At 50.6% G+C, this 17,865-nt stretch overlaps 1 protein-coding gene across 2 annotated transcripts; it reads right to left on the reverse strand.

The window, feature by feature from the left end:
• Positions 1–2,322: 2,322 nt before the first annotated feature.
• Positions 2,323–17,775, reverse strand: GLYCTK (glycerate kinase). 2 transcript variants are annotated; one of them, XM_033071736.2, is made up of 5 exons: positions 17,650–17,775; positions 9,026–9,421; positions 8,501–8,652; positions 6,558–6,733; positions 2,323–5,947 (listed from the first exon to the last, which is right to left on the reverse strand). In XM_033071736.2, the coding sequence occupies exons 2-5, from the start codon at positions 9,310–9,312 to the stop codon at positions 5,042–5,044; spliced, it is 1,521 nt and encodes a 506-aa protein (XP_032927627.1). In that variant the 5' UTR covers positions 9,313–9,421; positions 17,650–17,775; the 3' UTR covers positions 2,323–5,041. The 2 variants fall into 2 exon arrangements, with proteins under 2 accessions (XP_032927627.1, XP_032927628.1); XM_033071737.2 differs by lacking the exon at positions 17,650–17,775 and adding an exon at positions 11,325–11,406.
• Between the last annotated feature and the right edge of the window lie 90 nt (positions 17,776–17,865).

Here is a 17,865-nt window from a genome sequence, read left to right on the forward strand (position 1 = left end):
TCTGCTGGTCACCACTTGGCTTCATCCCCAGCACTGCTTGGGTGGGCTCCCAGGGTAGGGTGGTTGTGCCAGTGCTGCTCCGTGAGTGTTTACTGGAGGAACAGCTCCCTGGTTTCCTTCCACCCATATCCACCTTCTTAGAGGAGGATCCACACTGTAATGCCTGGCCCCCTGTCAAGAGCTCCTGCAGGCAGACAGGAGCTGCTCCTAATGGGCTGCCAGGGATTTGGGATCTGAGAGCTGGGTGCTGACAGCTCCCTGCAACTGCTTGCTCCAGCTCTCCCTGGTCAGATGGAGAAGGATGCTCTGACCTCCACAGGGAGGAGGCTGGCTCCTTTTTCTCCCTTCACCAGGTGTTTGATGGTGCTGGAGGGTTGGGGTGTCCACTGCCTTGGTGGGGCTGGTAAAGCTGGGGGACAATAGTGGTACAAGCAGAGGGTGCCCAGGCTGGAGGAGCTCCTGTGGGGTGATGCTCCCAGATGAGCACTGTGAGAGGGGAGGAGGTCTGGGTGTAGCACAGAGCAAGTCTTGTCACAGCTCCTAGCAGGGAGTTGGGATGGGAGGCCCTTGTTAGCTGGGAGCAAATGCTGACACCTCCTGGGGTTCCCTCTCCAGTGGCTCTGGACCTCCCAAGCTTTCTCTTGGCTGACACATTGCCTCTCTTGTCTGTTTGATGCAGGGCTCCTGTGTCTCCCCACAGATCCCATACAAGGGCTGGGGGAATCCTGGGGGCTCCCTGGGGTCCGGCTCCATTCCAGCGGGGGCTGAGACAGCCACTGCAGAGGGACTGTTCCATCATCCTCCAGCATGGAGCATCTCACAGCCTGCTGTCTTGTATGGCTTTTTATTCCTATGTGATTATACATCCCACTTCATATAGGGATTGAAGCCGTGCAATACGCCGGGCTCCTACGGCGGAGAGCAGCCCCTGTGCCAGGGGAGCCAGCCTCGGAGGAGCCACCAGAGCTGTCCCCTGGGGAGCTGGAGGAGGATTGCTGGCCTCAGCCTGGACTCCATCCTGCATCCCAGGCTCCCCAGCCCTCTTGGGATGCAGGTGAGGGGTGCCAAGCTGCTTTGGGGTGAGGCCAGCACAAGCCCACTCCTTGCATTGCATCCCCTTGCAAGGGTGGGCCTGGTTCTGCACATCTGCTGTGGAGAGCTCCCGTGACTGCACCAGTGGGCTCATCCCTGCGGAATCTGCTGCTTTGGTTTTGTCCCTGACTCTCCTGGGACACTGGTGACAGCCTCTGGGTGCAGGCACTGCCAACAGCACAGGGGAGGAAGAAGAGGAAAAAGATGCTGAGGAATGACCATGACAGCAAGGGCTGCCCCAGGCTCGATGCTCTTCAAGGTTTCTCAAGAGCCCTCAGCCGCTCTTTCAAGGTTTGTGTTATATCTGTCACATTAGCAAAAATAGTGAAAATCGTGGCTTAGGAGGAGATGAAAGGCAGCCCCTTCCAATGCCTCCATAAAGGAAGGGCCCCATTAACACCTAGTGAATTATTGGCCATTAATCAGGCTCCGTGCAAAATAAAACCATCCACATTTATCATTATTGGATCCTTAATGAAGTGATAATGGGAATGCTGGGGAGCTGTGATATTAATGTCTTCTAAGAGGCAAGAGCAGAGCCAAGGGCGGCAGCCAAGATTTTTAATTTACTGCCAAAAGCTCGTGCTGTTAATAACGCTGTTACTTCTCCTGGCCGTTAGCACTACGAGCTGCCGACTTAGGAGAGCAAATCAACCCTGAAGATACCCAGACGTTGTTCACCTGCTCCCCACCCAGCATCTGAGCACGTTTTTCCCCGCTCACTGTTGCAGTGTGCCCTTCCCACATGTAGGGATATGGCCAGGGAACTGCTGCCATCTTCACCCAGCTCCTTCCTGAAGGTTGGCTGGTGTAGAAAGTTTCCTAATAAAAAAGGGACTGTGAACATCAGGCCCCAGTGACTCTAATTGTCCTCACTCTCTGTGACTTTTCTCCTTAGGCACCAGCACGCCAGGGTGGCACAGAGCTGGTACCAGCACAGCCCACACACGGGTTGCTCGGTGACTGCAGCCATGGTCTCGTTTCTTCATTTGTGCAGCTTTACTTCCATGAGGCCAATACCCCATCCAGGGACAAGCATGGACAAGCTGCAAAGCCCTGCTCAGCTGTGGTGACTCACTTCAGCTCCCAGTGGGAAAGTCATTGCTCCTGCCAGCCCAGAGGCAAATCATTACCAGGCAGGTAAGCGATGCTCTCATGTCTTAAGATTTGTGTTATCTCACAAATCCTGCGAAACCTGAGCAGTGTGGCCCAAATGTATGCTGGCTCATCCCTTTTGTGAAGGGACCGCAGGTCAGAGGGAGCTGACTTTGGGCTGGAGCAATAACAGGCAATTCCCTGCTGAGCACTGTCCAGAGGAATAAGATGATGCTTTGTCTGTAGGGCTGCGCACACTCCAATGCTCCTTTTGTCTCTAGGTAGAAGTTGTGCGAGGTACACCAAAGCAACCCCTTGGAAATGGAGCTTTGAGTTATCCAGGTAGAAGCATCAGAGAAGTATTCCTGTAGCCTGGGTGTTCTTGCTGAACCTCCCCCTGGTCTGTTATCTCTTCATTAGGAAAGAAAGGACAAGAACAAAATCCATATATGGCAGCCAAGCAAAGGTAGATGGGAAATGCACTTCAAACACTCCATCCTTTCAACAAACCTTTTATTAGACTTCTCTCCTCCCCAACACACACTCTTTAATCGTTATGAAAAGCCACCATTCAGGAAGCAAGGACACTGCTCAGGCTACCTGGGGTAGGCATTTCCCAGGAGAAGCCAGCCAGCACTAGCCCAAGGTCCTCTGAAATTGTGTGGGAGGCAGCACAAGCAGCAGCTCGAACTCCAGGGTGGTGCTCGGCAATGTGGCAGAGCTGTGGACAGGGGGGTATGGTGGCCCAGTGGCAATGTGCCCAGGCTGGCACACTGGACTGCTGCTGAAGTGACCCTCCTGCCAGGCACCCCAGCCCTTAACTGGAGTCACTCTGCATTCCACTGGAGCAAAGTGGTCCAGGGAGCATTGTCCAGGTTGTGGAACCAGCTTTACCCAGTTCTCCTGGCTGCAGCCCATACTTGTGGCTGTATCGCTGCCTGTGCTAGTGCCCCCGTGGAGCTGCCCTGCTGGGCATGGAGCAGGCGACCTGCCAGTGACCTCTGGAGAAAAACACACGGTACAAAGCAGCCTCTCCTGCACAGCCACCCCCTGACATTACAGGGGCACAGCCAGCTCTATAACGCTTGGCAGATTTTCCCCAGCAGATCTCGGAGCTGTTTGCCAGTGTGAACAAGTTCAGGCATGTTACAGAAGACCTTCAGACTCCAAGGACAAATGAGATGCGTGGATGAGTTTAAACCACCAGGCAAGACTGGGGTTTTGAAATTCCCAGGGTTGTGCCTTATTCTGAGCCTGGGCCGTAGCCCAGACAGTCCAGCTGCCAGCCTGGCATTGACACCAGGCTCCGTGGTGATGGTCCTGCTGATATCCCTACTTGTTAGATACTGGCTTCAAAATGAAAATAGGAGGTTTTGCATCCTCCTCAGAACCCCACCCTCTGATCCACCTTGAAGTGGGGTGCAGAATGACTGACTGTTCAGTGAGACACCACAGGGCGTTGGCACAACGGTGTATTTATGTCACGAGATGAGATCAGCCACACGGAGTAGGTTGGTCTGTCTGGAAAGAGTCTGAGTCAAGCGTGTCCTATTACATTAGAGCTGGATTTTCAAAGGAGCTCGGCTCCCACTTAGGCTCTGTAACAAACAGACGGATATTTAAAAGGAGTTGGACGTGCTGGGTCATACTGGCTGCTGAGCTGTAGTCCTTTGAATATCCAGCCAAACCGTCAGTGTGCCTGTTGCTGCAGGCAAAGCCCTCCTGAAATCCAGCCCCACTGTGAGCTCCATGTCCTGGGAAACCAAGCTCAGCTCTGCTCTCCCACATACCACACTGCAGTAGGTGACAAAAATGTGATAACCACCATGTCCTCGTGCATGTGGGGGGAACAGCTCCCTGTCAGAGCACAGCTCCAGCAGATTTGCCCTTTGATCAGCTCAGCAGCATGGGTCAGGAGAGCTGAGCACGAAGGTTTCCTTGCCTTTTGTTCTGTGGAATTAGCAGAGTTAATCAGAATGACAGCGACTTCTGCCTCAGTGCAGAGGAAAGGTCAGTGGCTCAGGCTGGATGCACGACAGTTTTCTAGACAGTTGGAAAACACCATGAAAGCTCACAGCATACATGCTGCTGGCACGGAGGCTCTCCCAATGGGGACCAGCACAGAAGATGTCACTGTGAAGGGAAGGAGGCTGGAGGATGACTCCACAGAGCTGGCTTGTCACTGCACTTCATTCATCCCCACCCTTACACTGCACAGTGAAGGTATGTCATCCTCTTTGTCACTGTGCACTGCTTGTGTCACCCAGCCAGTATAAAGAACTTCTCTCTGCCAGCGTGGTTCTTAGCCACACTCCTGGCTGTTCATCCTGTTGGACTTGGGGTCTCTGTCATCTCAATTCCTGGTGCTGGGTGTCCCCTTCCCACATCCCCACAGGACCTCTATGCTTCAGGTGAGCAGGCCTTGCTGCTACTACTTTTATATCCTTCAGTCACTGTAATTTGCTCCAGTGAACCTCTAAAACCCTACTGCTTTTGAGCTGGGGGCACTGGAAGTGCAACAGTGCAGCAAGGGCTCTCTGTGGTAGCCCTGCCATAGCCTCAACTTCCCCACATCTCTTAAATTAACTATAGTTGAAGCACACACAAGTTTTAAATCCAGTTTCCTTGTCTGTAATGTGACCTCTTACTGTCCTCTGATCCCCCCAGTTACAAGTGCTTGTTTTTGCTGTGGACATCCACTCGTGTGTCTAATTAGTGGATTCTTTCTGTCAAAGACACTAGCAGCCTTGACAGTGAGCCCTAATTTAAGTAGTTTGCATTTGTCCACAGCATTGGTGCTTTCACTTATTCCTGCTCCTAATTAAGTGCATCTGGGTATCTGCAGAGGGAGCTTTCATGATCTCTCCATGGCTCTAATTAAAATGGCCTGGATGTCCATGACATTGGTGCCAGTCAAGCCTGTCACCAGGAGGTGACGCCCACCTTGGAACTGGCTGAAGAACGTGTAGGAGTCATTGTTCCTGAGAAAGGCCTCCACATCTAGGCCCTCCTGAAGTGCCTCAGCCACCAGCCCTGGGCTGCAGAAGGCTCCTGCTGCCTCTGTTGGCCCATCCTGCCCATCTGTTCCCCCACTGAGGAAGAGGATCTCACACCTCCCTTGAGGGCTGTTGGCTCCTGTGGCCTGAGCCTTGTGCAGCCCCAGCCCCACACGCAGGGCCAGCTCCTGGTTTCTCCCTCCCTTGCCAGTTCCTTGGAGCTGGACTGTGGTTTCTCCACCAGCCAGGATGCAGATTGGTCTGTCAGGCCCTAATCTTCGCAGGGCCTGTAGAAACTTCTCCAGGTCCAAACCTGGGATGTGTAGTTCTGCTGCCAGCTGCAGGAGATTCCCCCTCAGCTCGTCACTCAGGGGCCCTTCTCTGAGGCTGGTGAAGCCCAGGAGGAGCAGCTGGATCAGCTGGCAGTACAGTGTGGCAACACGGCCGACTTCCCCTTGGACTGCTGCACTCAGGACCAGAGCTGCATAGCCCAGGCCCTCAGCCTGGCGTTTGGCCTCTTCCAGAGCCAGTGTGTTGGACCCAAGGATGATGTTGGAAACATGGGAGTAGTTTTCTGGAGCAGTGGGCTTGGTGGGAGAGCTGGAGAGGACCGTTTGCACTGACTTGGGCAGGCTGTGCAGCAGGTTGTATTTGGTGAGAATCTGAAGGCAGTCTTGGACACTGTGGGAGCTGGCAGCAGTGGGCCCACTCGCTATGATGTCCACGGGGTCACCTATCACGTCAGACAGGATGAGACTCACCACCTATGGAAAGAAATGCCCACAGATTATTGCAGGAGGCAAAGACAGGTGACCACAAAAGAGCCCTGGCATAAGCGCTGCTCTGAGTGCCATCCCCACATCAAAGCAGGTGGAAACAGGGTAGGTCCTTGCCCATTTCTATTTTATAGACCTGTGAGTGTCACCTTGCCCTTCTCAAACCCACAGGTTTACAGTCCCCTTTGAAGCTGGATTATCATGTTGGAAGATGTAACCTGTGACACCAAACTTGTCAGGTCCAACCTAGCGTGGGTTCAGCAATGGCACACGCTGAGAACCCCCAAGAAACCTAAGGGTCAGAGGCAGCCTTGAAAACACTGTGCTGAAGCACCAACACTTGGAAGTGCCTGCTGGGTGTGGGCTGGGGTCTGCAGAGTGGCATGATGGAATGGCTAATGTTTCCCAAGTCTGAATCCCACTCTTCCATCTTTCTGGGCATGAGACTTTGATCCTCAGTGAAATCTCAGCCAGAGAGCCCCAGAACAGTGTGCAAAGTTGTTCACTCACTATGAACAAAAACCTTGCAAGCTGATTAAACCTCTGCTTTGAGGGTAGGTGGGTAGTCTCTGGGCGAACAGGGGCTTTCCTTGGTTACCTGTGCAGGATGTGCCAGCTGGGCCAGCCCTCCACCCTTCAGCACGGACAGAGTCTTCCGGACAATGTTCAGCTCCTGTATGGCAGCTCCTCGGGAAGCCAACATCTTTGTGAGTTTCTCCTTCTCCTCCAGGAGGATGGGAGGGATGGGAGCAGGCAGTAGGGCTGATCCACCCCCTAGGATGCAGAAGAGAGGGCAAGGACATCATGATAGGAGGACAAAGGAGAGCAAGGCTTTAGCCTTTTAGCTTCCTTCACCACTGTCTGGAGGGAAGGCAGAGGTGATTGGAAAAATAAGCTGACATCTCTGGAGAATTCAGTCATCTTCAACTGCTGTCCTGCACTGTCTGCAGTCAGCTACACTTTACCCAGGCAGTGTGAGCCTGGCTGGATGGGGGCACCACAGTTCTGCAGTGTGGGGGAGGACAGAAAAGGGACAGCAACTACCCTCACCTCTGCACTGGGCTACAAGTGAGTCCTCACACTGATACTCAAGGGTTTCCTGGATGGGGGAGCAGGGAGCAGGGCCTCCATGGCTCACACAGCAGTCAGTGCTGTGTACAGGGGGATACTGCCTGCTTTGGTGGCTCCATTTATTCAAGATAGTGTGTAAAAACACTGGCTAGGGAAGCAGCAAGAGTGGAAACTGCTGAACTGCACTCATCTAGGCCTGAGAGGAAATAAAAGGGGGGACAGTAATGCAAAGGACAAAGCACTGATGGGAATTCTGTCTGATACAAGCAGGCATTGGAAATGTGGAAAAGAAGGCAAGGTTCTAATGGAAAAGTGGAATGGATGGAAAATACAGTGGAGAAAAGAGCAAGGTCTGTGCAGAGAGTGAACATGCACAGAAGTACAGCTGAATGCTACTGTCAAAATACAAAGCCTGCTCAGAGGTTTGAGACAAATCAGCATCAATAAAACATGATGAGCAAGAAAAACAAATGCAAATGTCTGTGTTTCTCAATAGCCAGGGATCTAGCTGAGAGGCAGGAGCAGTTGGGGACCGGCTGCTGTGTGGGAGTGCACATGCATAGGGAGTCACAGCCACGGGGAGATCCTGTACAGGCTCCCTGAAGGGCTGAGGAGTCTCTTGGAGATCCCTGTAGCCAAAAGACAGGAGGAAGCCCAGGGGAATCCCCAGAAAGCACAAGCTAGCTTCCAATCACTTGGGTATTTGCCTAATGGCACTGCTCTCTCCGCATCAGTTCAGGCTTCAACATCCACAGAGGAATAAACACTGAGCAGAGGAGACCAAGGCCTTTCTGCAGAGCTGTTCCAAGTCCCTGCATGCTTTTGCCCTGTGACAGCTCAGGATGAGGTGATGCCACTGCATCCCTCTGATGCATCTTCTTACACAGTCCTGGATCTGAGGACAGCCTGAGGGCTACTAGCCAGGCCCTGGGGGTGTGCAGGGCTGCCCCTGCAAGACATGCACCTTAACTGTGTGGTACCTGGAGACCTCATTTCCACTAACTGGGAAGGAGCCAAGCCCTGGGAAAGGCCAGTCCCAAATCTCAGCTTTCAGACTCACAGTCCTGCACAAATGCAGAGCATGCAAGTCTACCAAGTGCTTGCTTCTCCAAATCTGCATTTCCAAATGTAAGGAGCGGGCAGGAAGAAAGTGTTTCCTTGCCAAAGAGGTGAGAACAGCTGCCAGGCTGTGCCCAGAGGTGCCACTTCACTATGGTGGCACAACTGCAGAACCCAGCCTTGCAGCTCAGCCTCTTTCCAGTGCTGGGAACAGTACAGCAGCAGGAAGCCCTGTGTTCTCCCTTTCTGCATCCCTGGAGAAAGGGTGGTAGAAGGAAGAGGAAAAATCAGAAGTGCAGGTGTCCATGCTGAAGGGGCTGGCACAGCACAGCACTCCCTTGCTGCATGGCCAGGGGTGGGCAGGCAGCTGGGGGCCCTCAGCAGATCCATTCCCTGGGATCCCCACACTACCTGAGATGAGCACAAGGAGCAGGTCATCTGCAGTCAGACCCTCAGCCAGCTCCTGGATGGCAACTGCTCCCTTCAGAGCCTCTGCATCTGGGAGGTTGTTCTTGGCGCCTTCGATGACCTGGATTTTGCTGTGTGGCTTCAGCAGCATCTCCCTGGTGAGGTAAGAGAGGTAATTACACCACGGATCTGTGCACCCACACAGGCAGCCAGGCTGTCACCTGCAGGTGCCTGGTGTACCAGTGGCATACAGTGAGTGACCAGGACGGGCAGATGGCCTTTACTGAGTGTCTCTTCCCCACAGCTGCAGAGTCAGCACATCCAGCACAGGAGGTGGGCTGCGTCACTGGTGTCACTGGGATGTGATGGTGGTTGAAGATGAGACCGGTGGGGTGGATGGGGTGGGCAACAGAGCAAGGGCAGCTCAAAAGGACTTAAGGTGTTCACAGCAGCACCCCACAGAGGACAAATCTGGTAGCCTACACCCCTCCTTCCTGCTCCACAAAACTGTCCAGAAGCAGTCCTTACTGCATTCCTGCTCGCTGCAGGCTCTCCTGGATCCCCAGCGGCACATTGATAATCCCGCGAGTGAGGTGGTCTCCCAGGATCTCTTCTGCTGCTGCGGCCATCCCCAGCACAGCTTTTCCAAAACCCACCAGGTACAGGTCCCTCTTCACTGGAAATGCCTGGTCCTTCACCAGCAGCCGAGGGCACCCATTTTTCTGGAGCTTCAGAGCCCTCTTCAGCATGGGAGCTGGGCGGACAGTGCCCACAGCGCCACAGAACAGGGACAGTGCGTGCTCGCGGAGGGACATGGTGCCCAGGCTGGCAGGGCTGAGCCACTCTGCCTTGTGGGGTGGCCTTGTGCACTCTCTGCCACCACTGGCAAGGCCTCAAGGGCTGAGACAGCCAGCAGCCTCCAACCTGCAAGGGAAAGTGAACATTTTTACTAGTAGAAGAGAGAGGGCTGTCACAGAAAGAACAGAGAGGTCAAAACATGAACTCTGGAACTCTAGCTCCTGTTTCCCCTGGATTAAGGTGCCACACGAGCAGCATTTTCTAACTTTTCCCCAGGCAGGAAGAAGGGAAGGACAGTGTCACATTCAAATGATCTGTCAGCTTGTGGTTCCCCTGAAATCTCATCACCTCCTGCAGGGAAGGTGAGCTCTGCCAGCCAGCTTTGCCATCACTGTAGATTTGCCACTGGCATGCCATCATTTTATTTGCTTAGCGTTTGACACCTTTCCAAATTGTGGAAGCTGCTCTCTGTCCTGGAGAGAGCAGGGCATCTGAGTGGAACAGCTTTTCACTACATTAATTCCTTTCCCCATGCTAGCCAAATGCTGATGTCATCCTCTGGCTGTGCATTGCCCCGTGTGTCCCTGCAGCATCAGACACAGTCTTGAGGAGAAACAACAGTCTTGCTGGCTGCCTCATCCCTTGCTGCTGGTGGCCACAGAGAGACCAGAAATAAGGGCTCCTCACCAAACAGCAAATTAACACAAAGCTTCATTTACCTTTCTCTTTTAGTCCTCATTTTCCATTAAAATATCATTTAGAGCCCAGATAAGACCTCATATCCAGGCAAAGTTGCCAGCCGTGTCTGTGAAAGCCCATTTGAGCTGCTCTCCACTGAGCATTAGCATTATCTGCAACAGATCTGTGCATGGACCACAAGATCTCAGCTGCTCAAGGGCAGATACTTGTCTTGACAGAGGAAAGGTGGCCCCTGCCAACACACACACATCTACTCCCTGCCAGCATTTCTCCTTCCTTCTGTTAACTGGCAGCAAGTTCACTGCTAGTTTCTGAGGATCAAAGATCCTTGTGATCTGCATCTCTCCTGCTCATGGCATTTAAGGCAGGATGCCAAGAGGCTGAAGCAGCCAGGGCAGCACACTTAATCACAGACCCATTGAAATTACCTCTGAGAGTTAGTCCTGTCTCTAGTGAGTGGATGTGTTTTGTGAAAGGGCTTCTTTTAGGAGAGCACAGGAGTCCAGAGGTCTCTTTGTCCTGACACTCACATAGCATTGCAAGGTGTTAATCATTAAGCTGGACAAGCTTTTCAACGGCTCTTCTGGGTCTAAATCTGCCTTATTTTGCTGCAGGGATCCAAAGGTTCAACACAAAAAACCTCTACATGCCTTCTCAGGCATTGAAACTCGGGTACACTCTGAAATCCTGGGACAAGGGACTTGTAGGGAAGGCTATACAGAGAATCAGAGAAAGAATCCCAAGAATCACTGAAGTGGGAAAAGAGCCTTAAGAACAAGGCTAACAGTAAATGACTCATTGCTTAGGAGAACAGATTTTAAAGCCAAAAGCCAAGGCAGATTAAGTACCTATGTGTACTCCCTTTAGGTGCTGTTCAGGACTGTCTTTTCAACCACGAGGAGACAGGAGAACAACAGACAGGGTGCCCTCACCACTTTGTTACTAGACTCTTAAACTTCATGGCCGCTGATGCTGCCAGCAGTTTAAAGCACTGACCCCACTTCAATGAGGGCCAAAGCAACTGTGCTGACCACAGTGAAGTCAGCTGTGCACCTCTCAGGAACTGAGATAAGCATCTCTGCTCCCAGCAGGTCTCTAATTCACCAGTGCAATCAGAGGAAGGTGCTACAAAGCACAGGTGCACACACCCCAGGTCATCTGTCTGAGCTGCAATTCAGGAATGCAGGAACGGCTGGAGAAGAAAAGCTTAAAGGGAGCCAGGGAAGTTTAAGGAAATAAAGCCCCGAAGTTTTTAACAGGCTTTGTCTCTGCCTTGATGTTTCTGTGCAAGGCTGACCCTGAAGCCTGGGGAAATTGAGCACAAGCAGACCTGTAACCGTGGCTCCTGTCACACGTGCCCTCCTGGCAGCCCCGTTCAGCTCCAACTCCACACACGACAGGCAATCCTCTCCTGCTGGAGGTGGAAAAACGAAATGCCAGCTTAATTCATCTGGCACTTGTGTACATACTGCTAATGCTTACTCTGGAAAGCATTTCAGTACAATAGCAGGCATGTAATCTGTTTTCTGCACTCTGAACTCAGATTATATTTTAACCACTGAGGCCTGATCCAGTCTGTGGAAGTCAGCAAGTGCCTTTCTATTGTGTCTCAGGATTTTGGGGTCCACTGCCTGACACTGATCTCAGAGCACAGGTATAAAGGCAGAGTAAATACAGTGTAAAACCCCCTTGCAGTCAGAGGTTATCCAACTTTATACCAGTGCAACAGAGCTGAATTTGGCACAGATCCACTTGCTTTGGATGTCTCAGTATGCGACTCTGCTCCTTGTCAGCTCTGATTAGACACACAGGCTCACTGGAGGCTCCCCTTGGAATGGGGGTGCTGCTAATGATACCACAAATCCGTTTTTATGTAACTTATTTATACATTCTCAGGCACTGGGTACTAAATGTCACCAGGGAACAGCTATAAATCAGTGCTATGAAATCCACTGTAGATATTAACAAAAAATAAAACTCCTACTCATTTTACTAAGGCTTTAAAAACAAGATCAAGAGAATTTAATATCACCCCAAAAGACAGGCAGTTGTGGAAAGAAAAATAACCCAAATGGCAGCTCTCAGGCTCCCTCCCCAGATGGTGGGTTTAGAAGTGGTGTAATTGCCTGTTAACTGCTACATATTGCACGAGGGGAAATTACACCCTCACATCCCTGCCTTTTCCTGTGAGGAATCTGGGCTGGGAGAAGGGGCTGATGATGTGACTCATATTACTTCATACACTAATCTTAGTTTCCCAGTTCCTCAGGAAAATCACTTAGGGATGAATGAGCCCTCTTGTATACAGATATAAGGTGACAAGCTATAGGCATGAGTGAGGTTCAGGTTTCACACCTTCCCTTTGTCCCTGGCTGGGATAATTTGGAGTTGGGATATAGACAATCTTTTGAAAAGTTTCCTGTAAGTTTGCACTAAGCATAGGATGAAAATGATGCTAAGAATTGCCTGTTCCAAAGAGAGCCGGAGGATTGTAAGGGGTTTAGATTAATCCCCTTTAAATGAAAACTTCCTCCGCTTTCATTCATGAATAATCTACACACTTATAATAATCTACACACACCATTATAAACCCTTTCTTTAGAGGGCTCCTCCTAAGCCTGTAGAAATTTCCACTGTTCGCTCTCACACCAAAAAGCAGCAAAACACTAGCTTCTCATTTTCACCTTCTCTGGGAAGGAGGGACTGGAAGGAGCTGGACTGTGATAAAATACAGGGAAAATGCTCGTTTGCATTACCTTTCATCAAGTTTTTAATTAAAGCAATTCTGCAGGCAAGGAGCCAAAGTCAGAGGGAGACCGAAACAATCCAGTAGTAGGGGCAGAAATGTGGTAAAGTTGCCAAGTAAATTGGATAGTGGCAGGAGACCAAAAGCATGGACATAGCAGGGAAGAGCAAGCCATAAACTTGGAGACACACTGGGGAAGAAAACAGTGAACAAACGAGCTGGCCATGCCCTTGCAGTGAGAAAAACGAGCCAGCACCTCACTCCATGGCAGGTACTTGAAAGCTAGAAAAATACTCCTTTCTTGGGACCAGTCTGCCATCACTGGGCAGAGCTGAGCGGTTCCAGGTGCTGTGGTTGGAGGTTTGTTCAAGGATTTGCATCCTTGGCTTGTGGTTTTTTTGAAGTCAGGGCAATTGAGCTTGTTGTAGGCCATCCCAACCACACACATATCCTGAGCCTGTCAGGTGCTGCGAGATCAGAGGATGCTGTGCCAGAATGTCTGATTTAACTGAGAACTTCAGGGACCTAAGTTACTTTAGCTTCAATGCTGTCAGGATGCCTCTGGATTTCCTCCAGGACTGGTGGGTGGCCCACCTTTTACAGGGTCAACTTCAAAATCTCTGAGGGGCTAAGGAAAATATTTGAGATAGCACTGGATCAAACCCCAGTTGTTCAAGGATAATTTTGAGCTCAAGCTCTAAGAGACAGATTACAGTAGTAAACTCCCAGACACAGCAAGTTTTAGCAGTGTCTCTTGCCCCTCGTTTTTCTTGCTGCACGACTTTTTTCTGCCCTCTCAGAATTTAAATTACTGACAGGCTCACTAAGGCTCCCTGCTTCTATTTCTCCTGCATCACCAGGGGAATTTACCTATGAAGTACAACAGAGAGGAGATTTTACGGCCTTAAACTCCCCCGTTCCCACTTACTGACACATCTCCTTTATCATTTGATATATCAACTTTAATTTGCCTGGTGAGCCCCGCTCAAACCCAAGCTTGCTGCTCCACATGGTCCCAAAAGCATTACAAGAAAATTTTCCAGGAGATGCACTGAACCCAGGAGGGAAACAATGCAGTGAAGGCTTGTTCCAAGTGACTATTCTGGGAGGATTAGATGGGGGATTTTTTTCAAGACTAATCTCTTTAAATGAAAATTTCAGAATTTGATTAATTTTTTAATCTGCACATGGATTTGCATAAAATTACTGCACTGCCTCATTCACATTTGGCAAAAGAGAAAATGTCTGCAGCAAGGATGTGCAGCTATGAAGGGTCCAGGGCACAAGGGGGTGTGCAGGGATGGGGTGAGGGGTCCTTTGCCCCCTCTAACTGCAATGCTCCTCCTGCATCCATAAGTGGGAAAAAGAATGGGGGTGGTCAGCAGCAGTATGATGAGACTAGAGGGTTTGCCAGGCAGGCAAGGGAGAAAGTAGGATGGAGCCTGGATACCTTTGTTTTGAGAATATGCTGAGCTCTGGGAAACCCAGGACTCCTAGTTTCCAGTACACGGCTTTCTATACGTTGCTTGGAAGAGAAATATGTTGCTCTCATGACTGATTTACTCACCAGGAAAGTGTCAACAGGGTCTCTTTGCCTTTGATGGGGAATGTGGCTTAAGGCCAAACACAGGGAAGATAAGTGTTCTATTCAGCATTTTATATATATAGATCAGTATCATTAGAAAAAAAAAATTAACTGGATCTGACATATGCATCTTACTAGTTTTTCTAGGTCACACTCCCTTCACTCCCTATATACCTTTTGGAAATGATTTTCCCATGCTCTGGGGATTGCAAGGAAGAAAAAATTTTCAGTAAAAATTCTTCTGTAGCTCAACACAGAACACTACTACCCTGAAGCCAAGCCCATGCCAAGTCTTCTTCCTTTCATGCTGTAATTTCTCGAACTCCCTATTCTGAGTCAACTTGCCATCAAAGATGAGAGTAATTTAAAATACAGAGAAGGATCACAGTATTCTAGAGAAGATGAAAAGCTGCGAGCCTTGAGGACTGGAATAGTAGAAAGCGGTTGAAATTCAGTGCTGCGAAATACAAGGTCATGGTCTTTGGGATTAATAGCAGAAAATTATGAGCTCCTCAGCTGGAAATAACATAAGAGGAGAAAGAGCCAGGATTCTTAATCAGTCACAGGATGACAATTACAGCTGCCCTCTGGGCTGAGACAAGAGGCTGTGGGGAACGTGGAAAGCAGCAGATGTGAACTGCCTGGACTCTGCTGAGGTTTTTGACATCATTTCTGTGAGCACGCTGGAGGGTGGGCTGGGCAATCACAGCCAGCCCCGCTGGAATCCAGCCTGACCACTGGGCTCAGAGGGCAGACAGCAGTGGCTTGGGGTCCAGCTGACATCTGGTAATCAACAAGGACTCTGCTGGGGTTCATGTCGCCCCACAGCTTCATTAATGACCCGGAGAGTAGCACAGAGCACTTAATTTGGGGGAACTGCTGATGGAGGCACCTTCCAGAGGAACCGTGATAAACTCAAGGTCAGGGCCCACAGAAACCTCAGGGCACTCAGAAGGGAGGGAGAAGTGTGAATTTTTGCTGCTGAACAAGCACAAGTCCCTCTATTGTGCAGGTTCCAGTGATATCAAATACAGAAATGCATAGGTAGAATAACTGCATTTGATCGATATTACTCAAGCAGCAATTAAACATTTTTTCCATTAACTAATTTTGCAGGGGCATTATCCATAATTCCTACTTAATATGACATTTTTCTAGGAGGTCCAATTATCCTGCCAGCTAAATTCCAGCTTGGTATAAACTGACAAACTAAGTTCCAACGGTTAGGAAGAAAGGCAGAAGAATTAAAAGGAAGTGACAAAATATCAAATCAACAACCCACGGTGTTATACAACTCTAAAACTTAGCTAAGTATTGTAGGTGTTTTGAAGTAAATTGTCTTATGATGTTATTGGTGAGTCACCTCCGGGGCCCGCAGGAGATAATCCAGGCTTTGATCCTGTAATTTAGAGTGTGCAGGAGGCACGACATTCTGAGCTTTTCTAAAACCTCTCATCACATGAAAATCACTTGTGGGTTTTGAACTGGCCTAACAAAGGGGAAGCTGACCCCGAGACCCTCAGGAGGAATGAGGGCGTGTTTTGGTATCCCGTGTCAAAGTCTTGACTTTGTTTTAAAAGGTAAATCACTCTGAGGAGCCAATCCCACTGCAGCATGAAAGGATGAGTCGGGTGAGATCTCTAAACATGTAACAGAGAGCTCCAGCAAGCAAACAGCAAGGGAGAGGACTCTTAGAAGAGAAAGATTTAACTAAACCAGACATGCACACAAAATAGTCCAGCCTGTTTGAAGGACGTGCAGAGCTTTAACAGTCCCTGGACTTGCTGAGGTTTGACCACAGGAGGGCAATAGGATCCAAAAGCAAAATCCAACTCTGATCTGGACACTTTGAAAGGCAATGCAATTAACGTTCAGGAAGACGTCTACAGTTTATTTTTTTCTTTTGAGTTTCTGAGAGACCAAAGTGACAAAATCTGATGGTTTCTAAAATTAAAGTAGTAGAAAACTTTGTGGGGTGAGATTCTCACAGCTATTCTTATACTCTAAGAACAGCTTTTTAAGGTAAGAAATACATAAAAACATGCACTGAGCCTGTCATCAGGATTTGTGATAGAAAAAAAGAAGTTCCAGGGTGTGTGTACTGGAGCAGCATCCTCAAAAGCCACTGTGTGTTTCTCAAAGGCTTAAGTGTGTGCTGCCCACATTTACCTGAGAGTTTATGAGGTGTACGAGCATCGTGCTACAGCTGTGGTGTTGGTGTAGTATTGCCAACAAGTTTTTAGAGGAATAAAAAGTACTCGGAAATAAAACTATGCAATAACTGGACTGAAAATAGGAGGGGAAGGGTGAGAAAGTGATCACAGTGTATTTATTTCGAAGGAGGAGGAGCTGACTGATGCTCCCTGGTCACGCTGGGCTGTTTCTGCCGGGCTCTGGCGAGATGCTGGCATAGCACATGTGCTCCATAAACAATTTCACAGAAGCACAAAATCAACTGTGTAGGAAAAGAACCCTGAGACATTGAGTCCAACCTGTGACCCAACACCACAGTATCACCCAGACCATGGCACCGAGTGCCACATCCAGCCTTTCCCTGAACACCTCCACATCTCCCTGAGCAGCCCGTTCCAATGTCTAAGCACAACTGGTATGAAGAAATTCTTCCTGATGTCCAACCTAAACGTCCCCTGGCACAGCTTAAGGCTCGTCCTGTCAGTGGTTAGCTGGCCAAGCCCCAGAGCGATAAGCTCACTCCTGAGCCTCCTTTTTTCCAGGGTAAACACCCACAGCTCTCTCAGCCGCTTTCTCACATGACTTGTGCTCTGCTGCCCTTCTTTGTATTTCAATATCCTTCCTGAACTGAGGGCCCCAGAACTGGACAAAGCACTCCAAGCGTGGCCTCACCAGTGCCCAGTACAGGGAGACAATCAATGCCCTGGTCCTGCTGGCTACACTGTGCTGGTACAGCCCAGGTGCTACAGGCCGTCTTGGCCACCCGGGCACGCCTGGGCTCAAGTTCAGCCGGCTGCCAACTAGCGCATTTCTCTCTAGTTTCCACTGGAAACTCCGAAAACCGTCTTAAATCGACATAATACAGGGAATATCCCGCGCGGGGTGAGACTGAGCCCGGGCTCCCGCGGCCCCTCGCGGCCCCTCACAACGCGACAGGCCCCACCCTTCCGGCACCGGAAGTGACGCATCACGCCGGCGCGAAGCCATTGCCCGCTCTACGGGATGACGTCATGCCCTCCACCCAGCCCCCTACTCCTCAATAGGCACGGACGGGCGGGTGCCTAAAGAACTGGTAATGAACCCCGGCCCCGCCACAGCCGCTCGGCCCTGCCCTGCGCCGCCCTTTCCCACCTTGGGCCCCGAGAGCGGCGAGGTCGGTGACAGACGTTGACAATCACGGCGGGCGGGGAGCACGCAGGCCTTTCTGCCATTCCTGCCACACTCAACATGGCAGCCGGACATGGGCCACCCCGCCCTCCCCGTCCCAGCAGCCCGTGCGCGCGTCCCCCTCACCGCCCCTCCGTTCCCAGGGTGTCCCGCGCGGCCCCGCCGGAGCCGCAAGATGGC

Source organism: Catharus ustulatus, chromosome 13 (assembly GCF_009819885.2).
Source record: "Catharus ustulatus isolate bCatUst1 chromosome 13, bCatUst1.pri.v2, whole genome shotgun sequence".
NCBI classification, from domain to species: Eukaryota; Metazoa; Chordata; class Aves; order Passeriformes; family Turdidae; genus Catharus; species Catharus ustulatus.